This window comes from Macaca nemestrina, chromosome 6 (assembly GCF_043159975.1).
Source record: "Macaca nemestrina isolate mMacNem1 chromosome 6, mMacNem.hap1, whole genome shotgun sequence".
NCBI lineage: Eukaryota > Metazoa > Chordata > Mammalia > Primates > Cercopithecidae > Macaca > Macaca nemestrina.
In genome coordinates, this window is record NC_092130.1 from 96,226,935 (window position 1) to 96,254,894 (window position 27,960).

At 38.0% G+C, this 27,960-nt stretch overlaps 1 protein-coding gene across 6 annotated transcripts in view; it reads right to left on the minus strand.

Moving 5' to 3' along the window:
- LOC105475067 (mutS homolog 3) overlaps positions 1-27,960 on the minus strand; it is a 227,046-nt gene that overhangs the window by 79,945 nt on the left and 119,141 nt on the right. For all 6 annotated transcript variants that reach the window (XR_011624887.1, XR_011624888.1, XM_071098741.1 and 3 more), the window contains exons 16-19: positions 27,116-27,180; positions 23,815-23,931; positions 16,134-16,241; positions 10,670-10,781 (exon numbers count right to left, since the gene is read on the minus strand). Coding sequence is in view for 4 of the 6 variants with exons in the window: in XM_071098741.1 (XP_070954842.1) it covers positions 10,670-10,781; positions 16,134-16,241; positions 23,815-23,931; positions 27,116-27,180 (402 nt within the window). In the remaining 2 variants the exon portion in view is untranslated. The remainder of the gene's footprint in view (positions 1-10,669; positions 10,782-16,133; positions 16,242-23,814; positions 23,932-27,115; positions 27,181-27,960) is intronic.

A 27,960-nucleotide genomic window follows, 5' to 3' on the forward strand; every position in this document is an offset into this window, starting at 1 on the left:
GTGGTATAAACAATGATAGCCCTTCAGGCTGGATTTGCCACCTGCTGACTGTAGATCCTAGGACTTTGAGTGAACTTAGGTGGTAGTCAGACAGTGGTCACTATGGGCCTTGGGTAAGACCCAGTGTTGTGCTGGCTTCAGGTCAGACCTAGTGCAGTCCCAGAGGTGGTGGTCACAGAGGTGCTTGTGTCACCCCTTCCTCAGCTCCAGGTGGCTCAGCAGAAACAGAGAGGCTCCAATTGTCTGAGGGAAAGTAAAGGAAGAGACAAGAGTCTTTGCCTAGAAATCCAGGGAATTCTCCAGAATAGTATGCAAGACCACCAAGGTGGTACCTCTAAGAGTCTACAAGAGCTACAGCATTACTGGGCTTAGGGTGCCCCCTAATGCAGACACAGCTGCAGTGACCACAGATTTAGATCAGAACACCCAAGTCCCTTTGAATACTTGGAAAGCCTTCCCAAGGAGAAGTACAAACAAGCTAGACTGTGAAGGCTACAATAAATACCTAATTCTTCAATGCTCACCGGGTCAGACCTGAATCCAGTGCAACACTGGGTCTCACCCAAGGCCCATGGTGACCACTGTCTGACTACCATCTATGTTCATTTAAAGTCCCAGGGCTCTACATAACCAAAAGAAAGGAAATCAGTATATCGAAGAGATATCTGCACTGCCATGTTTATTGCAGCACTATTCACAATAGCCAAGATTTGGAAGCAAACTAAGTGTACATCAACAGATGAATGGATAAAGAAAATGTGGTACATATACACGACGGAGTACCACTCAGCCATAAAAAAGAATAAGATCTGTCATTTGCAACAACATGGATGGAACTGGAGGATATTATGTTAAGTGAAATAAGCCTGCCACAAATTAAAACGATCGAACTCATGGAGATAAAGAGTAGAAGGATGGTTACCAGCGCCTGGGAAGGATGGTAGGTGGTGAAGAGGGTGAATGGTCCCTGGGTACAAACATATAGTTACATACAATGAATAAGATCTAGTATTTGATAGGACAACATGGTCACTATAGTCAACAAAATTTATTGTACATTTAAAAATAACTAAAAGAGTATAACTGGATTGTCTGTAACATAAAGGATAAATGCCTGAGGTGATGGATACCCCAGTTGCCCTCATATGAGGGTAACATTATTACACATTCTGTGTCTGTATCAAAACATCTCATGCTACCCATAAATATATACACCTACTATGTGCTCCCCATTTTTTTTTTTTTAAAGAATCAATTCCATGAGGTACCATGGCAGGATTATTCATGACAGCAAAGAGTAGGTAAAACAGTGAAACTTTTAGGGCAATTATGGTATATCCATATTGTTGAAAACCATGAAGCCATTACAAATTACCTTAAGACTTTTTAAGAATATAGGAAAATATTCATGTTATAATATTAACTAAAAAGGCAGGATATAAAAATTTTTTGTATAAAAAATGGCTATTTTTTTTTAAAAATTGCAAAGAAAGACAAAGGAAACATTTCAAAATGTTAACAGTGGCTGTCTTTGGAATTAAGGAGCAATTTCCTCCCTTTCTTTGTACTTCGAATCTCAATCTAACACTTATTTGTAAATGGATTCTACAGCAATGAGAATACTAACAACCATTTGTTCATTGAATGCATACTATGTCAAGTATTATACAAAAATTTTCACTGTGGTGTCAATTTCTATGAGAGCCTTGATAAGCAAGAAAGTGACAGAGTGTGAAAATAAAAGTATAAATATGAATAAAGAATTGGCCCACAAGTCAAGAAAGGTGGTTTCTCATATGGAATTTGGGCAAGCCAATGCACCTCTCTAGGCTTCAGTTTCCTCCCCTCTAAAATCAGGGAGCTGAATTAAATGGTCTCTTACCCTAAACTCAGGTACATTGCTTGAATATGTAGCCCTGGGTGGAATGAAAGAGCAGGAATTAAATTGGCACCAGAGCTCTGTCCCAGATTTGTTTGAAAGATGAGAAGTTGTGGAAATCGTTTGCATGAAGTACCTGGGAAAAGTGGTGCGTGGTGAACCTGGTCAGACTTGGGGATACTGTTGTGGAGACAGATTTTTTCCAGCCCCACTTCCTCACCCCAGGATTTGAGGATGTCAAAGAAGAACTAACTTCAAGGCTTTAGGAGCTAAATGTGTTCAACCCACTAAACTCAAATATTTGTAGGTGACAACATGGTGGCTTTCCTAATAAGCCCTAAGAGACCGCCAGTGGGAGATAAAGTTGTACACCAGGCCCTCTAGTAAACACCAGCGGGAAAAAAGACACGAGACTGAAGAATCAGGAGGTCCTCTAGGTGCATAAAACCGCCTGTCTCCGTGCCCACTGCCACTGCCCTGACGTGACTGTAGTGGCTCATGCTGGGTCTTCCTGCTTCTCCTCTGCCCACAATCCACTCTCCATAGGGCAGCCAGAGTGACTGTCATAAAAAGTAAAACAGAACTTGTCTTTTGCTAAAAGCCCTCATCCAGATCCTCAGAGCACTTCTGAGTGTCTAAAGGTCATTGTCTAAAGGCCATGTCTGCCTCCACCATGTTCACTTGGTGCTAGCCAGACTTGATTTCTGCTCTCCTTCCACCTGGCAGAATACAACATGCTCGTTCCTGCCTTAAGGCCTTTCTACAGGTCTACACTCAAACATCAACTCCCAGGACACACCTTCCTTGGCCACCCAACCTACAGAAGCCCCTCTGCTCTGTCATTCTCTATCACATCAGCCCATTTTATTTTGTTTTAACCTTCTCTGAAATTACCTGAATTTTCTTGCTTGTTTATTATCAATCTCACTCTTAGAAAGTAAGTTCTCATGAGAACAGGAACCGTGTCTTCTAGTTCATCCCCATTGCCTAGAACAAGGCTTGGCACAAAGAAGGCACCCAATAAATAGATCAAAGAGATGAATGTAATACACGAAAGGCATTACAGCGGATATTTCCACCATGTTTACATTTCAAAAACAATCATTTGCATTCTCTATAAAAATCCATCAGGAATATATGACTCCCGTGTTTCCACAATTCCCAAGATGACACAATAAGTAAGGAAATGGTCAAGAAATCTCACTCATCTAATGTGTTAATCTCTCTTTTAGCAAGGATCATGTGTATTTGAGGCAGCATACATTAAGGGTTCCCAGATATAAAAGACACATAAAATCTATCTACAAGACCAGTTAGTACAAGTAAGTGTTCTAACCAAATAGCCAGAATCCGAAAGTTGGCAATAACCACCTCTCCACCTACTCTGGAGCCCACTGGGAATGACAGCAAACAAAAGCTGAAGTATCGTGCTGAAGGGACTATGTTTCTGGATAAGCACTAGAGAGGACTGCCTTGGTGAACCTATGCAGAGACTAGAAGTACATTCTTTTAAGTGCTCACTTTAGTATTGGCAATATCTGTCTGAATATCATCAATCAATAAGATCTTAGTATTGTTTATCCAGTATCTAAACAGTGAGTCTAAACTTGTGATAACTAAGCAACTTCCACATAGAATGTCAACTTCTGTGGGGGAAGAGAAGATCTAAAAATAAAAGGCAAACTTCAAGGTATCATAAGAAAATCACAGATAACAAGTGCCAGGCACTGTGCTAATGATTTTATATGTATCACCTCATTTAGTTCTTAAAACAGCATCACAGGGTGATACTAATATTACTGGATTCCCATTATAGAGGTGAGGAAACAGGCCTAGAGAAGCTAAATATCTTGCCGAGCAATGTAAAACAACTAAGTCGCAGAACTGGAATGTTAAGGGAAGCTCATCCTCTGACCTGTCTCAATGGGGACGCTTGCCAAACGACAGGGAATCAGTCACTACTAAATAGGAGAAGACACGCTTTAGCTCTGTGTGTTCATCATTGAGTACACTAGAATGATGGACAGTCATAATATCCCTAAAGTCAGGAGATGTACAGCAGAAAAAAAAAAAAATAAAATTGTCACGTTAATTTCTAAGACCTGAAAAGCTAATTTTCCATAAAAAAAAAAAAAAAGGTGCTATCTTCCTTGACAGGTATAAATATTGACAACTACCTTTAAAGAAGAATTACAGGAGAACTATTTTTATAAGAGCTACAGACTGCTAGAAAAAGGTTGGTAGTTTCAAAGTGTTCTATTCCTCGAAAATGTCAATCAACAGCAGGTTATGGTAAGAGACTCTTGAGTTAAAGGCTCCTCCAGACAAGCTCTCAGCCAAATCTTTGCACTTTTAACCCAAGGTGAACTAGAAACAAAAAGAGGGGAAACGAGGCTGGAGAGTAGCACCAGCTGCATGTTGAGATGCCAAAGTCAGGACTTAAATCCCTCCAACACCTGGATCCTGCCCAATTTACATTCCCCTGGGTGTGAGGGCTGGCTGTGACCCAGCTCACTCACCTCCTTTTATAGATGAGGAAACCAAGACCCAGCGAGTATCACAGTCTATCCAAAATGACAGTGAAACAAGAGCAGAGCAGGATTTGAATTTAAATCTCCCACCACTGTGAGCCGCTTTCCCACTACACCTGTGTACCAAAATTAGTACGTGAGAACTTTAAAACCAGAGCAAAGAAAGGGCTGACATAGAAAGGGATTTTTTCTGGCCAGAGGATGGTGAAGGCCCTCAGGAAGAGGCAGTGTTTTGTTGGGTCCTGCAGGAAGAGTGTGAGTCCAATCAATGCAGACAGGTAAGAGGAAGAGAGGGGAGGGCCATTGTGAGCACAGACAGCAGTGCAGGTCAGAACACTTTATCAGACAAACGTTCTTCTCTATCCATTATTTCAGAAGCAGGAGAGAGAAGAACCAGAGGAAAGGACTGACAGGAAAACAACATTCAATTGCCATTAATATTTCCCAGAATTTTAATCCATGGGCCCATGATTCAAAGATCATGCTATGTGAAAAACACCTTTACAGCATAATCTATGAGAATGTAATTTAGCCATGGAATTAAATCAAGCTTAAAGCTCAGACATATTTTATGGAATACATTATTACTGTTCTGCTTGGTAATTAGGCACAAATTGCCAACAGCTTATGAATATTACTGTAACTAGTTTTTTAAACTTTTATACAGCCAAAGCAAGTATTTCTGGGCCAGCTAGACATTATTTGTACTGAGATAAGGGAAGGAATTGGGAAGTCTGTCCTCATCTTTACGAGCTTCAAGCACTTGTTCATGTAACAAACGCATGAGCACCCATTCCATACCACATGCGGAGCTAACGACTGAAGCACCCCAGGCCCATCTTGATCTCACAAGAAGGGACTGTGACTAGCATCTCAGTGTCTACCCTGTCCCAGCAATAAAACACCTGGGCGGTGAATTCCGCTTGGGCCAGAGAGTTACAGGGTTCGAGCGCTTCCTGGGAATCTTCCTGTTCTGCACATTTGACTCATTTTCTTCCCACCTAACAAACTGAGAAGCTGTCAACCACTCTCTCCCCTCCCTCTCCATCAGTTGAAATTTATATTATTTATACTAAAAACAAAAACCTTACAAATGAACTGAAAACCCCAACTTTAACTGCTGTTGAAAATCCATCCACTAAAAAAACAGTCATTTGGTTTAGCAAACAAACAATCCTGGCAGAGCTGAGATTGCAGTGGGTACGCTGGGTTTTCCCTAAGCAGCAGTCCTGGGCTGCCTCACAAGGTGACAGGGGCCAAGACACTGACCCCTTAACCCACAGGTGGCGGGTGGGGCTGGGGCAGCCACAGTCCCTGGGCCAGCCTCCTTGGCGTCTGAGCAACCTCTTCCTTCTCCTTTTAATCCGGTGTTCCATTAAAATATTATCATTTTCTGTATGATGCAAAGTGAAAAAGGTTGGAAAGCACTGGCTTGCCTTAAAATATGTTTATGTTTTGGGAAACAGTTCAAGACGACGCAACCTGAGTAACTTCTGGCAGATCATTTCCCCTTTCTGAACCATAGTTGACTCAGAAGTATGAAGAGGTGGTTACACTAAAAGATCCCAAATTTCCCTTTTAGTTTGACAGTAAAATTATTCTGTAAATTGGGGAAATCCCCATATAATATCCTGAAAAATAACATTTTGTGTAGAAAATAAAAGGCAAAAATTTCAAGTGAGACTTAGAGACTGCTAAAGGCTTCTAGCTAATCCTTACTGATTTAATCAATCTGATTAGGTGCCAGCTATGTGCCAGAGAACTGTGACTGATCCAGGGATTACACATAGGTGACAGAGTACAGTCCCTGTTTGCTTCATGCTTACAGTCCACTGGGAAAGGCAGATAAAAAAAAGAATGATTATAATTTGGCAGAATAAGTACTGAGATGTGGAGAAACAGAGTGGCAAGGGTATGTGAGAGGGCTACCCATCCCAGCTGGGCAAAGGAAGGCTGAGTGCAAGAGCTGACATCCAAGGCAAGACTTGAACAAGCCAGAGCTGGGGAGTGGGGTGGGTGACTGGTGGGTGGATGTGGGAGTGTGTGAGGCGGGAGTGGTTGGGGTGGGGAAAGATGACATTCTAGGCAGAGGGAACACCATCTGCCAAGTTCCAGAGGCACAGTGACTTGGGAACGGCATGAACTCCAATCTGGCTGGAGTGTGAAGCATGAATTCAAAAGGGAGAGTGGCATGGCAGGTTCCAGAAGCCTTGTGGCTGCAGAGTAGAGAATCTATGGAGGTGGGCAGATTGGAGGAGGAAGCTCCAGTGGTGACCACATGTATAAATGCTTGGATTATACAGTGAATCAAGGAAGAGGAAAAAAAGAAAGAGGGTTTTAAAAAGTATTCTTAAAACTGGGAGAGGAAAAGCGGGCAGAAAGTTGGCTTATTCAGAAGCACTATAATAAGTTCACGTAATACAGAATACAGAGAAGTATACTCTTAATTACATTTACAAAACACCAGTTCTTAAAACCCCATGATCATCAAAAACAACAATGTCATTTAACTTTGAAATTATTTTCAGGGTATATTTTATAATTAACATTCATAAAATATTTTAAATTGAATTTTACGTAAGTTCTTTCTCAACACTATCCCTATATATAAATTTTTACCCTGAAAAATAGAATGCACTTCACCATAGCAACAGTTCTATATCAACTCCTACTCAAGTTAGAAAAAGCATATGTAATAGAAACGAATATTCTGGAATATTCTGAGATGCCTGCTTGGAAAAAAAATTACTCCATTTATTTTGTAAAGATTTAAATATAAGAGTTCAATGTTCTTTAAAACATTATTGTAATTAGACAGAAGGCTATTTTAGTTCTTCAAATCTTGTTTTATTAAAGCGTAACTTACTTTTTAAAAGAAAAGAATGAAAAAGGAAAGAAAGAAAGAAGTCAATTTCTTGGGGTAATATTCTTGGGGTCAAGTAGATGGGCATGGAAACAGTAACAGGAAATTATTTTAAGAGACTTATAGTCCTAATATTTAGTTGCTTAGTTTATATTTAACTTACATTACTTTCTCAAGAAAAGCCATATCCTACTGGTATTATGAGAACTGAAAAAAAATTCTTATGTTGACATAGTCTCTTTTTTTTTTGAGACAGAGTCTCGCTCTGTTGCTCAGGCTAGAGTGCAGTGGCCTCTCAGGTTCAAGCAATTCTCCTGCCTCGGCCTCCCGAGTAGCTGGAATCACAGGGAGGCGCCACCATTCCCAGCTAATTTTTATATGTTTAGCAGAGACAGGGTTTCGCCATGTTGGCCAGGCTGGTCTCGACCTCCTGAGCTCAACTGATCCTCCCGCCTAGGCCTCCCAAAGACATAGTCTTCTTTTTAAAGACAGTAAAAAGATTGGTACTTATTAACTTATTTGATTAATAAATATAAAAATTTCCTAATACGAATGAACAGGTTTATAGACACCAGGTCTTAGGTTGCTATGGTATGAATATTTGTATCTCTCCCAAATTCGTATGTTGAAATCCTAACCCACAAGGCAATGGTATTAGAAGATGGAGCCTTCAGGAGATGATAAGTTCATGAGGGCCTGAGAGTGACCCCTTCCCCCTTCCACTGTGTGAGTACATGGGTAAGAGACCCTTTACCCATTCCACCATGTGAGGTGCCATCTAGGAACCAGGAAACAGGCCCTCACCAGAAACTGATCTGCTGGTACCTTGATCTTGGACTTTCCAGTCTCTAGAACTCTGAGAAATAAATTTCTGTTGTTTATGAGCTACTCAGTCTATGATATTTTGTTACAGCAGCTGAACAGACTAAGACATGCATTGTATACTACCAACAAGTCTTGTTACGATATGAAAATGCAATATTAAACTAGATGTCATTCAAAGTATTTCCTTTCACATCTCCCTCTCATGGCCAGCCAAATGCACAATGCCACACATCTCTGCCACCCTTGCTCACAGCCCGAGGTAGAATACTCTGTTACAGTCCCAGCTCACTACTATTCTGAGCTTTCTCTGACCTACATTCCAAATGCTCCCCTACATCTCAATTTTTCACTGTCCTCAGAAAAATTCCTTAGTACTTCTGTTTCTAACCACCTTGCTTAACATTTCCTTCATACACTAAAATGAAACCTGGCTGGCTGTTGGTTATTCCCCTGCAGCTCCCTCATTTGGGGGCTGACCTTTTTCTGCCACATCCAACCATGGACCATATACCTCAGGGTTCAGGGTTCAGAAGTTCTTCTTTGCTTCCTTAGGGCTTTACCACTGTCTGTCTTCAATCTAAGCCATCTATAAACTTCACAATTCCCAATCACCATTCCTTGCAATCTCGGACACCTGGATCCTTGTTGTCCTCTATGGCTAATCTTGCTGTTATCTTAGATTTCAACATTCACGTGGACAACTTTTTCCCAAACTCTGTTCCTTGATCTCTTCATCTCCAAAGACCTTCTCCCTTCTGCTACCCACCTTCTATAGCCATACATAGGATCTTGCCATCACCCAGAAGACCACCACATCTGATATCTGAAAGTCTGGCATTTTATTCTTTAATACCTTCTCTCTCACATAACTACTCCCTACATATTAATTTTTTGACCCATCACCATCCCATTTTACCCCATGTCCTTGACCAAATTCTCATCAGGTTTCTCTGAGCCCTATTCTGGACTAGTTCTCAACTTTGACCTATAAAAACCCACAGACTTTGAATAAAAATGATTTTGTCCACCCTCCCTACTTAGAAGCAAGCCCACTAGCATAGTTTCTAACAGCTCAAGGCTGCATCCTTAGGATGACCCCAGCCCCACTAAAAGTACCTGCCTGAGAAAGCTTGGTGCTGCCAGGATTCACCATTCCAGTCAAAATTTGGTGACAGGCAGCCAGATGCTGAAGCCCTTCTTAGAACAGTTACCTTAGAAAGCTTGCAATTATAAAGACTTTTTCTGCCCCTCTGGGATGTAAATCTATCACCCAAAATTGTCTTTTTAAGGACCAGAGAGCTGACTCTTTGAAATGTGGTATTAGCAAACAATTAGTAAACCCACATGGGTTTCACATAACCACACCTCACTCGCTCTCCTCCCCCAGCTCATTCCCTTTCCCTGTTCCCTCATACTCCCTTTAAAACACCCAGTCATCTATGCCAAAATGAAGTCAAGTTCAATTCACACCGGACTCTTCCCTACTGCAGGAGTATTATTGAATAAGATCAATCCTTACCACTTCAGTGCCCAGCTCCATTTAGCTTTGACAATGGAACTCACACACCCTGCCACCACCTCACTATTTTTCCCCAGCTTCTATCACTCTCTTGCTAGTATTCTTAATCTTTTAGGGGGAAAAATGTAAATTTCTTCATATAAGTAAACTGGCCTCTTCCTTATCTCTGAACACTTCTTTCTTTACACTCTGCACTCCAACCTCACTCATCGTCTTTCAGTTCCTTGAATTCATCCTGCTATGCTTCACTTCCAACAACTGCCGTGCTGGTTCTTCTACCTGGAATACTCCCCTAACAATACCATGGCTTGCACCGACTCATTCTTCAGTTGGTATCTCATCCCTGGGGAACATTCCTCAATGCTTCCCTGCCCTTGGGTTAGGTTAACCTGCTACCTATCCCCAGGCCATCCTGGTCTCCTCCAACATGCCATGCACTAAGCTGTATTGCACTAGCCTGTCTTCTCTGCTATACAACAAGCTCTGTGAGGGCAGGGAAGACTTCTGTCTTGCTTACCACCCTCTGTTCCTAATACTCGCTTCATTACCTGAGACATAGGCACTCAGTAAGTATGTGTTAAATAAATTAAGTATTCAGGATCATTCGTGTTATGTAAGAGAAATACAGCCCCTATAATGAAAATTCTCATCACTGGAATCTGCAAAGGCATCTCTGATTCTTTCACAGAACATCTGAAAATAGTCACAGTACAAAGGATGGAACACTACATGCTAATATGAATTTGCAAAAACTATGGTATTATTCCAACTCTATTTGCATATTGGGTATTTACAAATGTAAAATATTTTTATTGGGTTACCTAGGATAACTAATTAGAACTAAACTTTTAGTTACTAAACCTATTGATAATCTTTCATTGGAAATAGCACCAATTCCACATTTGATGGTAAATATAAAACTATGTCCAGACTTAGCCCATTTAAAGCCAAAGTTGAAATTTGGGTAACTTTTAATTATAAAAATGTTTCTTTCGTATTTAAAAGTTTGGGATGTTATGTTGACTTATTGTTTTGTATTATATGGTACTTACTGATAAATCTGTACTATTGGGAACATATTGATCCTGTTCTCCCAGCAACACATCAATCACAGGATGCCTTCCATTTTTTATTATGATTTTTCTTTCTTCTTGTACAGTTGGTCTGCAAAAAGAAGTATGTTTCAATTTACTAAGCATGGAAATAGCCTTAAAAAAAAAAAAAAAACTAAGACAGCATGAAAAATTTCAGTGCTGTTTGTACGACAGAAAACAAAACTTTAAACATAGATTTTAAGAACATATGTCCAGAATAAAACCTTGAGTATAAAAGTTAAATTTGAACTATAAAATAAAAATTGGGAAAATATTTATTATAATAATTGTGCAATGAAGCACATACTTTAGAAGAGTCTTATAAATGGCTTCACCCTTGTAGTTTACCTTTACGAGATCTTTTTTTTTTTTTTTTTTTAAGAGACAGGGTCTCACTGTGCTGCCCAGGCTGGAGTGCAGTGACTATTCACAGACACAATTATAGCACACTACAGCCTCAAGCTCCTGGGCTCAAGTGATTCTCTTGCCTCAGCCTCTTCAGGAGGCTGGGACTATAGGTGCATGTCACCATGCTGGGCTTTATTTTTCATTTTTCTATTATTGTTTGAGATCAAACCAATATTTTCACTAGTAAAGATAACAGTTCAGATTATTGCTACTTATTTTCATTAATGAATATAATAAAGCAAATCACATAAAATTATTTCTAGATGTAATTATTAAACTATGTGTTGGACTTGGAAACGAAATGACCTAAAATTTTCATACGTTGTTTCATTAAAACATCTTTCTATGGTCTTTTGTATCTTTTACTTGGATACAAGAATCATATTTTGGCCTTGTTGTTCTTTAAGTTTTTTAAAGACCTCTATATCTGTTTTATCTACAGCTTTAGCTGTGTAGTCAAGACCCTCTGAGCCCTGCCTTACTCTCAGCTCTCCTTCCCAGATGTTACTACTGAGACCAGCTTGCTGTCTACCTTTTCCAACCTTCTTCTGTGCATTTATGTTTATGTATGCATCATACTGGTTGTGATTTCTTTAGAAAAGTCATACTGTAATATATCATTCTGTAATTTAAAAAATTCGATAGTTTACTTTAACTCTCAGTACATACATAAAAAATAGATTTCACCATTTACTATCTGGATATAATATATTCCTTTAAAGTCATTTCACAAATAATTTTACAGAAATGAGAATAAGGGGATAGTAAAAAAAAAAAAAAACCTCATGACAGATTTTAATAAGAATTTAAACACAGTAAATCTCAAAGTTTTATTCCATATTCTCCTGGTTTTCAAGGCATATATATCTGAAATGGGTAACACATTCTGAAGGTCATTGCTCATCAGCTGTCAAGCATGCATCTGGAACATATTCATTCATAAATACTAAATTCCAAATTTCAATACATTTCTAATAGGTTCTAGAGCAGATTATTTCTGATTCTTTTCACATTTGTATCAACGAAAATATAAATACTTGAAGTTTTCAAAATATTTTAAAGCTTATAATTTTCTTAAAGAGATGTCAGTTTTGCTCCATAATTGCAAAATATTTTCATTTTTGACTTATCAACACCAATTAGAATAATCAAATGAGTACCTTTATTTCTACATCATCTATATCCTTTCAATCTCCTGTCTGTCTATAAATTATAACCTATAAATTGTATCAAGTAAATTTTAATGAATAAATATTATAAAAGATAGAAGAATACTATCACGTCTTTCAGCAAAACAGGACAGTCCAGGTTCTTGTCACCAAATATTCCATGATGAATGTTTCCTATTGAATGATTAACTGGACGAGAATAACAGAGTTCATTTTGCCCTTACAAATATATTATTCACACACCAATCCTTGAGTTTGAGAAAATTCACCTAGGATATTGTCTGAGCATTCAGAATCTCAGATTTTGCTGATACATGAAATTTCACCATCACCATGAATATCCAGGGCACTGGTTTCTTTCTCTTCACATTCATCATCTGATGAACCTAATAATTATGAAAGGCCTTCTGTCAATTTTTTTCTCTTTGCCTTTATGGGTGAACAATGAAAAATTCTGAATTTTCAACTGTGTTCAATGAAAGTTAGAAGCAGACTCCAACTGTGGCATCTGCACTCTTCTTTTATAAACCTTCTTGGAAGATGATGTAACACGGGCAATACAATAAGAAAACGGATGATGTGATAGTGATTTCCCTCCTCACCTCTGCATCATCATTCTCCCATTTTCTTTTCATTTTAGACTTTTTTTTTTTTTTTTTTGAGACGGAGTCTCGCTCTGTCGCCCAGGCTGCAGGCTGGAGTGCAGTGGTGTGATCTCAGCTCACTGCAAGCTCCACCTCCTGGGTTCATGCCATTCTCCTGCCTCAGCCTCCCAAGTAGCTGGGACTACAGGCGCCCGCACCACACTTGGCTGATTTTTTTTTATTTTTAGTAGAGACGGGGTTTCACTGTGTTAGCCAGGATGGTCTCAATCTCCTCACCTTGTGATCTGCCCGCCTTGGCCTCCCAAACTGCTGGGATTACAGGCATTAGCCACCGCACCCAGCCCATTTTATACTTTTATAGTATAGTTGAAACAAATGATAAACAATGTTAAAACAATTCTCAGGATGATGAAATAACAAAATGTTCCAAGATATAGAAAAAATAAGATCACTAAAGATCCCAAAATGCATCTTACATTTATAAAAGAATCCAATAAACCCACATGGTAAGTGTAAGACAGAGTAAGTTTCACTCTCCTTTTTAAAGGGAAAAAAGTAAACTTTGTTCTTTAAATGGCCTTTAAGAAACTGAAGTTAGGTTCAATAGACCCTTATGGTAGAGTATATTGAAGATCACTTCTTGTCAGATATTCAGCATTCTTTCAAAGCTGCTACACATTTTCCACTGTTAAACATTTAGATTGCATCCAAATTCTTACTTATAAATGATGATGCAATGAACAATCCTATACACATCTCCACGTGTACACGTCCAAGTGTTTCCCAAAGCTAGAGTAAATTTTTAAAGTGTGATTCCTAAGTCATAGGGTATGCATATTTTTTATTTTAATAGATAACAGTATATATACCAATCTACCTACCTACAAGCAGGATATGAAAGTTAACTTGTTTTCTCATACCCTCACCTAAAGTTGGATTATTAAACTTTCTAATGTTTGTCAACAAAACAGGTAAACAGCGTTATCCCATTGTTTTAATTTGCACTCGCTGATTACTAAGATTGAACATCTTTTCATCAGTTTCTTGGTCATTCATTGGTCTTTTTCAAAAGCATAATATCCTACCATCGACCTCCTGTAGTTCTTTGACTCAGAACTTTCAAGTGTAACCACATTTCTGAACTTACTCATAACACCAATAAATACTACTTTCCTAAATTATTCTTCTTAAATATATCTGGCTAATAAAATCCCAGATGCTCTCACATTTTACAAAGAAAGTGACTACAGGTCAGGCGCTGTGGTTCACGCCTATAATTCCAGCACTCTGGGAGGCCAAGGCAGGTGGATTGCTTGAGGCCAGGAGTTTGAGACCAGCCTGGCCAACATGGTAAAACCCCATCTCTACCAAAAATACGAAAATTAGCCAGGCGTGGTGGCACACACCTGTAATCTCAGCTACTCAGGGGACTGAGGCTGGAGAATTCGTTGAACTTGGGAGGCAGAGTTTGCAGTGAGCCGTGATTGCACCACTGCACTCCAGCCTGGGCCACAGAGTGAGACTCTGTCTCAAGAAAAAAAAAAAAAGTGACTACAGTATCTTCTGAGTAAATAATCTGAAATCATCTGTTAGAGAAAGACACTTAAAGTTATGAAAAAAGGATAGTTTTTGGATTTTAGAGTGTAATTCTGAAGACAAGATTTTTTATCTAGGTGGGTTACAAATTCATTGTAAAAGAAAAAAATAAAAGTATTTGTGACATTAACTTCAAAATAAAATCCTAGGTGCTCTACCAAGTTAAATCATTATGTAATAATCATGACACGGATATGATTTACCAAGAAGATTTTCACTTTGGAACAAAATTTTAAGTGATTTATTCGGCACTAAAATTTACATCGACTTATTCTGTTGCTATCAAAATTATACAATGACAAAATGTTTCCTGGTAGAACAGGACACAAAGGATAACTCACAGAGCTAGGAGGATACAGTAGGATAGAACAGGCATAGCAAGAAAGACGGGGGAAAGCATACTGATGACATCTATGGCAGTGAAGGAAAGAATCTAGATGCTTCCTGGAAAGAATAAAACATTTGAACTTGAACAACTTTATTTAATTTTATATTTTTTAAACTGTACCTTTTTTTTTTTTTTTTTTTTTTTTTGAGACAGGGTCTCGCTCTGTCACTCAGGCTAGAGAGCATGGGCACTATCATGGCTCACTGTAGCCTTAAACTTCTGAACTAAAGCAATCCTCAGCCTCCCAAGCAGCTGGAACTACAGGTGTGCACCACCATGCCCAGCTAATTTTTTAATTTTTGTAGTGATGGGGTCTCAATATGTTGCCCAGGTTGGTCTCAAATGCCCAGTTTCAAGAGACGTTCCTGCCTCAGCCTCCCAAAATGCTGGGATTACAGGCATGAGCCACCATGCCCAGCCTTACTTTTTCTTAAGTATATATAAACTCAAGCTTTTGGAAGACATACAACTTGTATGAAAGTTTTGCCTGAATTTTTTTTTGAGACAGAGTCTCACTCTGTCGCCCAGACTGGAGTGCAGTGGCATGGTCTTGGCTCACTGCAACCTCCACGTCTCGGGTTCAAGCAATTCTCCCACCTCAGCTTCCCGAGTAGCTGGGATTATAGGCGCGTGACACCACGCCCGGCTAATTTTTTATATTTTTAGTAGAGATGGGGTTTCATCGTGTTAGCCAGGATGGTCTTGATATTCTGATCTCGTCTGCCTTGGCCTCCCAAAGTGCTGGGATTACAGGCGTGAGCCACCATGCCCGGCCATCTGAATTTTAAAGTTAGATTTGTTTGTGCTAACATCCTTTATGAAAAAGAGAATAAATATTCCATGTTGGGATGCTTAGAGGTCAATAAAGAATAGTGGGATGAATATGGGCTCTTAACAAAAGGAACAGATCACTGAAATGCCCCCCAGTCCCTATTCTTCTCAGTCTTTTCTTGCCTAATCAAACTTTTATAATTATAAGTGTTCAAGTAAAAGTTAACAAATGAAAAGAGTGCTGAAACTTTATTAAAAAGTCACCCACATAAACTTTAACATCTGCTTTCATTGTACTCAGTGACAGAGCAAGCAAGAAATGAATTTAATTTTCAAATCAAGCTATATATGTATGACATTCAGCTTTCCCAAGAGTCTAACACATATGAGTAATTGTAATATTTTATAATAAAGACACTATAATTAATTGAATAATGTCATCTTATCTAAGGCACTGATAGAAGGGAAAATGAAAAATATATTACCTGCAGTAATTTCCTTGCTTAGCGACCTTGGCCAGGGAGAAAATGCAGTCAACAGTTGCTAGGTGATGCACTGCTTTACACAAGTAGTGATAATGTTCACTGAATTTCCTACAGAAGCAGCAGCAATAACGAAAAGGTGAGCAAACTGATTTCTTAGACCTATAATAGCTCTACAATAAGCAATCACTTTATCAGCTAGTGTAAGCGTACAGATGATTAGCAGGCATTCCTAACAGTTAAGAGAGATGGAGATTACACCAAACAGCTTTACTTTTTAATACAATAATTAAATTATTGAGGCTTCTTTTTGTTTTGTATATAAATGTAAAACAGCTTCTACGTAAAGATATCAACTGTTAAGAACATATCATAGATTTCATCTGACCCTGACATTTGAACTTAAGGTATAACACAAATATAGCAGTCATTTTCATTTCGCTTCAATAACATCATGAAATATTCATGTACATCAGCTTCCCCTGTGCTTCTTCACAGCATCCTCCAAACCTGGAATAACAGTTTCAATATCTTTCTCTCACACTAAACTGGAAGCTTCTTGAGAGCAGATTGTCATCTGATTAACCCCATTGTAGACATAACATCTAGTTTATAATGTTGGCATAAAATAAACACTGTAATAAGTATTTATTGAAGACAAGGGGAAAAGGTACTTTTCTCACTTATCTTCAGTTATCTTATTAATGCATATAAAAACTAAATTTTAGATTTGTTTTTTAAAAGATTATGGTCATTGCCTCAAGTCTTTGGCTACTTAAAACTATAATACCTATTGATGTAAAAGCCTAAATGGCTTTTATTGAAAAACTTATTTGGAAAACACACATGAATACTTTTTTCTTTTTTCTTAAATTATCCCATTATCTCATATCATAGTATTTTATGTCAATGTGTGTAGTGTCGTATAAATTGTGGACATCTGTATGTAGTGATCAATTGTGGATGTGTGAAGTATACATAATTAAACTACAAAAATGACCCAAAACTTAATTTTTAAGAATGACCAGTATAAAGTATCTTTTTAAGTAACAGGAAACATACAGCTGAGCTTAAATCGTTATAGTAACTACTCTGCCTCCAAGAGAGATTAAGAGATTGTTTGATTAAAAAAAAAACTTTAAGTAGGTGGTGATAGTCACAAATTCTTCAAAGATTGGAAAATGAGAAAATGTAATTAACTAACTGTAAATAGGTCCAAAAGGAAAGCTGAAAGGAAAACAAACATTTACTAATCAAAGACTATGAAGAAGCCACTACATTTTTTTCTTTACAACAACCATAAAGATAGGTCATTACCTAAGTTTTACAAATGAAGTTCAGAGAGAAAAAGCAGTTAGCCTAAAGCAATTGAGCCTAGACTCAAACTGAGCTCCTCCTATCACCCTACCTCACAGTGCAGTTTTACAGACTCCTACTAGCATCTTTTCTTATTTTTGTGCATACATAGAAATAAAATAAAAATAAGGTGCCTACTTTCTACATTTAAAAAATAGTGTAGCTCAGATATTCTGTACGACCTTTTAAAGATGATCCAAAAATGAGAAAAAAGACGACAAATGAACAATAAATGCCTCTCTTAAAAAATATTTGTCTATTGTAGTGTGAGTTTCAGAAATGTTGAGACAGTCTATTTAGTACTGAAATCCAAAGGGTTCTAGAGTGCTTCCTAGCTTGAAAAAGATATCCAGATTACACTACTAGAGTGATGGACTATTCCTATATAATCATTATGACTTTTTAAAACTGTAACTTCTGATTTTTCTAGTATTAGAATAAGGTATTGTACATAAATGACTTTTTCCAGATACTAGGAACAACATTTTAACTATCCAGCTTTATTTCTGTGTTTTTTTGTGAACTGAAAAACATATTCACAGTGTACTATATACTTATTTGCTGAGTAGACAGAACATAATGAATACAACTTATCTATTTCTCACTGAATTAAAGTTCATCAAAACAAATAATATGATTCCCACCGTGTTAGAATCTGTGCAAAACCCCAAACACAAAAGGGACAGGACCCTGGCATCAGACAGGCAGCCCTCAGTCACCACTTTAAAATGTGGAGGGAAGTGGGGATGGCCAAGGGATCCAAAAAAAATAGAAAGAATGAGTAAGACCTACTATTTGATAGCACAATAGGATGACTATAGTCAATAACTTAATTGTATATTTTGGAATGGCTTAAGGAGTGTAATTGGATTGTTTGTAACTCTAAGGATAACTGCTTGAGGGGATGGATACCCCACTCTCCGTGATATGCTTATTCCACATTGCATGCCTGTATCAAAATATCTCATGTACCCCATAAATATATACACCTACTATATACCCACAAACATTTAAAAATAATTTAAAAAATAATAAAATAAAATAAAATGCTCCCTAGTTTTGAAGATGCCACATGTTGCACTGGCCTAACTGTCCTGGGTGTTTAGAGTTAAGAGTCACCCTAAACCCAGAGTGGCTGCTCACTGACTTTGCCTTGTTATTCCTGCTCTGGCTTTGACTTTATGTTTTCTTTACTTTTTTCCTTTTTTTTTTTTTTTTTTTTGAGACGTAGCAGTCTCGCTCTTTTATCCAGGCTGGGGTGTAGTGGCACGATCTCAGCTCACTGTAACCTCCACCTCCCAGATTCCAGCGATTCTCCTGCCTCAGCCTCCAGAGTAGCTGGGATTATAAGCGTGCACCACCACGCCCAGCGAATTTTTGTACTTTTAGTAGAGACGGGGTTTCCCCATGTTGGCCAGGCTAGTCTCGAACTCCTGGCCTCAAGCAGTCCACCTGTCTCAGCCTCCCAAAGTGCTGGGATTACAGGCATGAGCCACTGCACCTGGCCATGGCTCTGACTTTAGATCTGACCACTCACTGTCCTCTTGCACTGTGGCGTATGCTGTCCTTGTTCTAATTACTGACCCATCCAGTCCTCCTATCTAGGCACCCTCTCTTTTGCCAGAAAGCAGCCACATTTGCTGTTTCTGCCCTTGCCTCTTGGGACATGAGCATCAAAGCTTTAGCAGTAACAAATGGTCAGTTTTTTTCCTCACTCTTTCCCTCCTTCTCAGATCCTGCCCAGGTCCTCAAGACCCTAATTTGCTACTACTCAGCAGCTTGACTTGAGGGTAGCTGTCTCTGATGATCTAATGTTTAAGATGGAAATGAGTTAACACTGCTCTTAGTGGGTCCCATTTCAGTTACAACAACAAAAAAGCAGGGAGGGATAAAGTAATTATTTTGATATGAACAACAATGTTCCTTCTGATGTCAATGGTATAAATAAGACATGAATACAATGAAAAACTATCAAAAACCTATAACATCATCATAACTCTTAAAGAAGCCTTGATTTCTTGGTCTTTGTCCATTTGATATACTTTGCCAAACTTCAGGGAGATTATCCATACTTAGAAAAATGGTAAGCTGAAAAATGGTCAATGCAGATAACAATCTGATAGACTGGGTTTACAGCATAACAACAAGCAATTTTATCACTATGCTACCAACCAACTTAAGGATGAAATCAAGGCACTATGATTTAACCTCTGGCCAAAAGACACTGCTGAGTTCATAAGAAGCAGATGAAGACACTTGGGTTCTAAAGCTGTTATGGTGTTATGATGACTACAGAAGTTTACCATCAAGTGTTGCTCAATGATATCTGAAGTTAATAAAAATTGAAAATATTTTATTTGCAAATGAATTTCTACAATTTTTTATTATATAATTCAACTTTTAAATAATTTGCAATTGAGAAGATTACTGAATATACACAGTGCATCTTCTAGAACAAAAAATAAAAGAGAGACATGTTTCAAGGGAGGATTTACTCCACAGCAGTGTCTACAGCCTTAATTTCTGGCAACATTTTGATCAAAAGTAATATGACTAATACACAACAGTTAGCACCTCAGTAAGTGACAAATACATTTGTAATGCTGGTATTCAGTCCTCTGATGTCAGGTTCATTGAGGTTAATCACTTTTTTAATGATATCACAGTCACACCATCTGGCACCTCAATAAATAGTGTACATAACAATCAATGCTGCTCTCAAGTGGGGGCTCTAGCTGCAAAACGCTCTAGCTAAATTTCAGCCAATATTCTTTTTTTGGATAAAAACTTTAATGCATTTTTCTTATTCTGAAAGTAATATATGTACATTATAGGTACTTCTGAAATCGTGCTCAGTCATCCCTCGGTATCCATAGGAGATTGGTTCTAGGACGCCCTGCAGATGCTAAAATCCAATATGCTCAAATCCCTTACATAAAATGGCAAAGTAGTTGTATATAACCTATGTACATCCTCCCATAGGCTTTAAATCATCTCTAGATTACTCACAATACATAATACAATGTAAATGCTATAAATAAATAGCAGTTATATTGTACTGTTTCAGAAATAATGACAAGCGGAAAAAAAAGCCTGTATATGTTCAGTATAGATGCTACCATCCTTTTCATTCCTCGAATATTTTCAATCTGCAGTTGGTTAAATCCATGGATGCAGAACTCACAGATATCAAGAGCCAACTGCATTTGCAAAGGAAAGAAATTAAAATCACCAGTAACCTCACCATCCAGAAATAATCAGTAAATGTTTTGAGTCTATATATATATATACACACACACATACGCATATATGTTCACATGTACATAGGAATAGATATTTCTCCAAAGATATACACATGGCCAATAAGCATATTAGTAATACAATAAGCATATATAATCTTTAAAATATACAAGTCTGTATGCTGTGCATTATGTGAATATACACATATAAAATTGTATCATACTTTTACTTTTTTACATCATTTTCTTCACTTAGTAATTAAAGTATCATATGCTTCTGTGTACTGTTAGCTCACTCTTTGCAATCTCAATTATAGCCTAGGGATAATATAATAAAAACTCCTGGGTCAACCTAGTAGAAGGCCAAGTCAGAAGGCTGATACAGTAAGAATGGTTTGAGGTAATAATGGGCTATTAGAAGACAACATAAAAAGGGACAAATCAAAGAAACATCTCAAAGGTGGAAAAAGACAATCAGAAATTTGATAACAGGTTGGGCATGGTGGCTGGCACCTATAATCTCAGCACTTTGGGAGGCCGAGGCAGGCGAATCACTTGAGCCCAGGAGTTCAAGATTATGCGGGGGAACATAGAGAAACCCTGTCTCTACAAAAACACTTAAAAATTAGCCAGGTGTGGCGGTGCATGCCTGTGGTCCCAGCTACTAGGGGGCTGAGGTGGGAGGACTGCCTGAGCTGGGGAGGTAGAGGTTGCAATTAGTCATGATTGTACCACTGCACTCCAGCCTGGGTGGCAGAGTGAGACCAAAAAAAAAAAGAACTTGATAACAGATAAAGGGACCAAACGGAAGAAAGAATCAAGAATAACACCAAGATGATTAGCCTGGGAGTACTGAACTTTCTTTAGTCTGGAATAATGACAGAGAATAGAAGCCAGATCTACGAAATTATGTATGGTCTGAATAGAGTGAACAGGAAATTACCTCACCAAATCCCAGGACCCTTCTAGAATGTGAGTCCTTGAAGACTGAAAGGTGTAATTTTAGTTCAGTTTTCACATTCTCAGTGGTAATACTAAGGAAAAAGCCAGGAGAACTGAAAGACTCAAAGGCTCTGAAAACCCTTAAAATAGAAAATTGAAAGTGAAATAGAAAAGAAACTGAATAGACAAAATTTCCATCCCTACATTCAAGATTCTGAGTCAAGATAGTCTCAAAAGATTTAAGTAAATTGGAATCTCTTCCTGGTCTTATAATTCAAGACTCCTCAGGGCAAAAAGATTGGTACCAACTTACTTCCTTGTAAAAATTCTCACATATCTTTTTTGTTTTTTGTTTTTTTCATTTCATTTCAGGTTGATTACTTGAAATACAATAAAGCTCCCTGAAGGACATCACTGAATTTTTAGTGTTTAAGGTTGTATTTATTTATTTGAGACACAGTCATGCTCTGTTGCCCAGGCTGGAGTACAGAGGCGCAATCTCGGCTCACTGCAACCTCTGCCTCTCCGGTTCAGTGATTCTCCTGCCTTAGCTTACTGAGTTAGGTGGGATTACAGGTACATGCCACCACACCCGGCTAATTTTTGTATTTTTAGTAGAGACAGGGTTTCACCATGTTGGCCAGGCTGGTCTTGAATTCTTGGCCTCAAGTGATCCGCTCACCTCAGCCTCCCAAAGTGCTGGGATTACAGGTGTGAGCCACTGTGCCTGGCCTGTTTACAATTTTAAAGTAAGAGACTAACAGAGATGTATTTAGACTGATGTCTGCGGGCTCACCATGGGCAGGCTGGCAAAGGCCACATACCTGGCTGCCAGATGGCTGGGGCTAAATCTGGGCTCCAACCCTTACCCTTAGAAGATTAACTTCGTATTTCTGAATCTCACTTTATTCATTTGTAAGTCGGTTATGATACTTAGCCTTACAAGGGTCACATGAAAAATAATGAGTTTATATTTAAAGTACTCAGACCAGTGGTGGCCTAGAGCTGGCTCCTATGGACTCATGAAAATCAACTGTGCACATCTCTTCCCAAACTCCAGTCCAGTGGTAGTTTCACATCAGCCCTGGTGGGAGTGTTTACACTTCAGAAACCAGCAAACTCTACAAACATGACTGCCCTTCCAAAGAGCTGGCTATTAGCCATTCGCCAGCACACTATGACTTAAAACTGACAATATAAATACATGACTATCAATAAATCCAGAATGTGAGGCATTCTTTGAGACAATGGCAAGGAGTCTTCAAAAAATACCATGGTAAAAAAAACAAAAAAAATGGCAGGCAATTCTAGGTTCAAATAGACTAAAGAAGCATAATTACCAAATGCAACATGTAAAAGTTGATTACGTCTTTCATTTTAAAATCTAAAGAGAGGGCAACATTGGAAAAATTCAAGAAATTAAAATATATTCACAAATTAATGTTAATTTTTTTAGATGTAATAATGGTGTTAAGATTACATAGTAGAATGTCCTTATTTTTAAAGATGCAGGTTTAAGTATTTAGGGGAAAGTGTTATGATGTCTAAAACTTACTTCCAAATGTTTCAGGAAAAAAATACATGAGAGAGAAAAAGCAAATGTGGCAAATGCTAACATGTGATGAACCTAGGTGAAGGGTATATAGGTGGTCATCTTAACTTTCAGTAGCTTTTAAGAATTTCTTTCGGGCTGGGTGCAGTGGCTCAAGCCTGTAATCCCAGCACTTTGGGAGGCCGAGGCAGGCGGATTACTTGAGGTCAGGAGAACAACATCAGCCTGGCCAACATGGCGAAACCACGTCTCTACTAAAAATACAAAAATTATCTGGGTGTAGCAGTGGGTGCCTGTAATCCCAGCTACTCGGGAGGCTGAGGCACAGAGAATTGCTTGAACCTGAGAGGTGGAGGATGCAGTGAGCTGAGATCGTGCCATGGCACTCCAGCCCAGGTGACAGAGCAAGACTCAGTCTCAAAAAAAAGAAAAAAAGAAAAAGAAAAAAAAAAGAAATAAAATCAGACAACACATGTACTCAACTATTTTATGGTGGGTCACAAGCTGTAATCTCTATTTTCTTTTTGATGGGAAGATTTTTCCAGTCTGTTTCTCATAGCAAAAAGTCAGATTATATTTTTCACTGTAAACTCACTCTAGAAAATCAAGCCATTCAGCACTGCAGTCAAGGACTAGCTGCTCCCGGAGTTGATTCAGATGTCTGTAATTTTCTACAACAAAAGGAGAGTGAAACCGGCTCACAGCTTTTGTGCTAGAAGACAGGAAAAAACATAAATAGGAAATCAAGGTTAGTAAAAAATCCGAAATGCCATCACTTTAGAAAATAAAAATAGTTACTTATTATTCTCTGATGAACCTTGAAAATAAACAGCTGTAAATAGAGGAACATTCTTTAATTATGGTCCTGAACTCTACTGATTCCAAAGAACATGACTTTGCTCAGGAAGCCTTTTAAAATGCATTTCAAATTATACCCATATGGCAAAGTCAAAGTTTAGAACTTTTATTTCATAGGCAAAAAGCTTTTTTCTTTAAATTATACTAAGTGAAAATGCTCTTTAAAAAAGATCAGAAGCAAATATGGTAAAAGAAAGTATGATAAAGCTAGGAAGTAGATACACTGGTGAAGGTTATATTATTCTTTGTTTTATGGGCTTTTCTGTATGACTGAAGTATTTCAGAGAAAAAAGAAAAATAAAAAGCATTACAAAGAATAGCAATGCATTAATTCAGGAGGCAATTAAGAAAGAGATCTTCAGGATACTATGATCTGTGCAGATGCACAGTGGCTCTGGATGGGAAGAAATACCACATGCTCCCCATCTGGGCTTAAGTATCATCTCTGCTCTCCGTTCAGTAGCTAGAGCACAACAGGGGATGCCATGGGTCCCCAGTCAGAGAAGCCAGGTCGAGGCTCTGGTCCTGCTACTTACTTACTAACTATGTGATTTGGGGCAAATGAAACAGACCTTCTCTAAATATCACTTTCCTCATCTATGAAACGGGGATAATAATATCTACCTCATAGTTACTCTTGACAGGATCAGACAGACAACACTTAGGAGAGCGCCTATAAGTATTCAATAAAAATTAGTTGTTTGGTGGTGGTGGTGGTGGTGGTGGTTGCCATTGCTGTTAATGCTGTCATTATGATAAGTCTTTAAGAAGAAAAGGTCAAGGCATCTGGTCTTTGTTCCCCAACTCTTGTAATACACTGTTGCACTTTAATTTGCCAAGTTGCTGGATTAGGGGTGGGCCTTTTGCATTCAAAATCTGACTCCTGATGTTCTAACCCATCTCTGTCAAAACCCTATGGCCCAACAGATAAATTGCAATGAACCTTTCCCAAACTATCTTATCTGTTGATTCAATTTACATTACTAACATTTGAAAGATGGTGTCACTGATTTATGCCTTGCTTGTTGCTTTAAAATTGTATCATCTAGACTTCTATGCCAACATATTTATCAAAGCTTTATCTTCTGGAAAAACTCATTTAGTGAGATGTTTCGGTTATTGTTGTAGACAGACTAATATGGTTTTTGGTAATTTCTCTTCATAATGCATATTTCATTCATTAGCTGTGATACAGGACAAAAGCAGATAAAGGAAAGAATGTCTGCAAAGAGAGAAAACAACCTCCCCTAGAATCAATAATACTCAAATCTAAAGTACAGCTTCTGGCAGCATTTTAAAAAAAAGATGGTATTAGAACGAAAGAAATCCATGCCTGTGCCTTCAGCATCTGATGATGTGGCAATGGATAATAAACATTTTCTTTTTAAGTTAAAATAATAAATTACTGGGAGGTCAAGGCAGGTGAATCACTTGAGTTCGAGACCAGCCCCTGGCCCACCCCTAGTGAAACCCCGTGTCTACTAAAATACAAAAAAAATTAGCCAGCAGTGGTGGCAGGTGCCTGTAATCCCAGCTACTTGGAAGGCTGAGGCAGGAGAATCACTTGAACCCGTGAGGCGGAGGTTGCCATAGGCTGAGATTGCATCACTATACTTCAGCCTGGTTGACAAAAAGAGACTCCGTCTTAAAAATATATATATATATTATATATGTATCATTATATATATTTTTGTATATATGTATATTATATGTGTAATAAATTAATCAGTCATACATTATGTCAAAATTTCCCTTCATCCTTAAAACAGAATGCCTGTACACTATTACCAGTTACTGGTCCCTCTTCTACCATCTTAGGCAAATGTACCATTTTCATCTCATGTTTGTGCAACTTATTGATAACAGTACTAATAAATATTCCACAAAGGATACTACGCACAGCTGTATATACTTCCCTAATACCTTGTCTTTAAATGAGTCCTCTCTTGGAGATTAATGTCTAACCAAGGAGAAAAGGCAGAGTCCCATTGTGGTTCTCTAAATTTGTTTTTGATTAATTTATTTTCATCAATTCATGATCTGGGTTATAAAAAAAAGATGTAAAGAATTACAATAATTATGTGCCAAGGAAGGCATTCAGAGTAAAGAAATGTGGAGCTCGGTGAGGTAGAAAATGAAATTGCAGCTTCTTGTAAGAAATGTCAGGCATAGCATTCATCATGAAGTAAAAGCAACTAAATTAATCTTACAATTGAAGGTTCCTCAACTTTTCTTCCATGTGTATCCTGTGCTATAAGAATAAAACAGTAATTTACAAAATAAGAAAACAAATGTGTAAAAATAAGATACCTTTTTGAAAAATGTTTTAAAATCAATGATAAAGAGTTAAAAATAGTGATCTCCTTGGTTAAAAGTTCCCTAAGAAAGGGCAGGGCACAGTGGCTCACGGCTGTAATCCCAGCACTTTGGGAGGCTGAGGTGGATGAATCACCTGAGGTCAGGAGTTTGAGACCAGTCTGGCCAACAAGGTGAAACCCCGTCTCTACTAAAAATACAAAAAATTAGCCGGGCGCGGTGGCGGGCGCCTGTAGTCCCAGCTACTCGGGAGGCTGAGGCAGGAGAATGGCGTGAACCCGGGAGGCGGAGCTTGCAGTGAGCTGAGATCCGGCCACTGCGCTCCAGCCTGGGCGACAGAGCGAGACTCCGTCTCAAAAAACAAAAAACAAAAAACAAACAAACAAACAAAAAAAAATACAAATTAGCCGGGGGTGGTAGTGCACACCTGTAGTCCCAGCTACTCGGGAGGCTGAGGCAGAAGAATCCCTTGAGTCAGGGAGGTGGAGGTTGCAATGAGCTGAGATCATACCACTACACTACAGCCTGGGCAACAGAGGAAGACCGTATCTCCCCCCGCAAAAACAAAAACAAAAAAACAAACAAAAAGTTCCATAAGAAAAAATAAAAATAAAAAGAACTGCTTTTAATTTCAAGAACGTGGCTACTATGAGCCCAGTAGCACATAGATATACAGATGTCATTATAATTCATTATAAGAAAAAAATGTATTTTAAACCTACCTTCCAACCTTTACCCAATCAGTTGGTATACAAGATACAGCAGAGTTCTTTATTTCGATCATAAACTAAAACAAATACAAATAAACAGATATTTAGATGAGTAACCATTATATATTTTAAAGCTTTCCCCAAATTGTGGTATAACAATTTATTATATATTGTTAAACACTCAAAATAAGTTCAGAATTGTTTTTCATACTGTATATATGTCAATACAGACAAATATTATTAATTAAGGGTTCAATACTTGGGACAAAGTACAATTTGTGTTGTGTAAAACATTTGTAATACTTGGGCTTTCATGTTTCTAATATTGTTATACATATACTCTGAATGATGGCTTTTTCATTAACCATCTCTTTCATTTATTAATACTCACTTAAGAATTCTATTACTCATAAAAGATTGAATTTCTAAGCATGTAAGATTTTAAAATATTCAATTAGTAGATGTTACACCGGTCTGAGATATGATCCTCCCCTATTCTGAACAGAGAAGATTTTTAGATAGTTTTTACCCAAGGAACCGAAATCCTCTAGAAGTATCTTCACAGGAAAGCACTGACTTCCCTAACTATAAAGAGAAGAAAGTATTTCTCTCCATATGAGAGTTTTCTTTAAGTTTTCACTTATATGAACCATAATATCTTTTTCTTATTTTGGTGGGTACATGGTGGTTGTATATATTCATTGGTTACATGAGATAGTTTGATACAGGCATGCAATGCATAATAATCACATCAGGGTAAATGGGGTATCCATCACCTCAAGCATTTATCTTTTGTGCTACAAATAATCCAACTATACTCTTTTAGTTATTTTTAAATGTACAATTAAATTATTGAT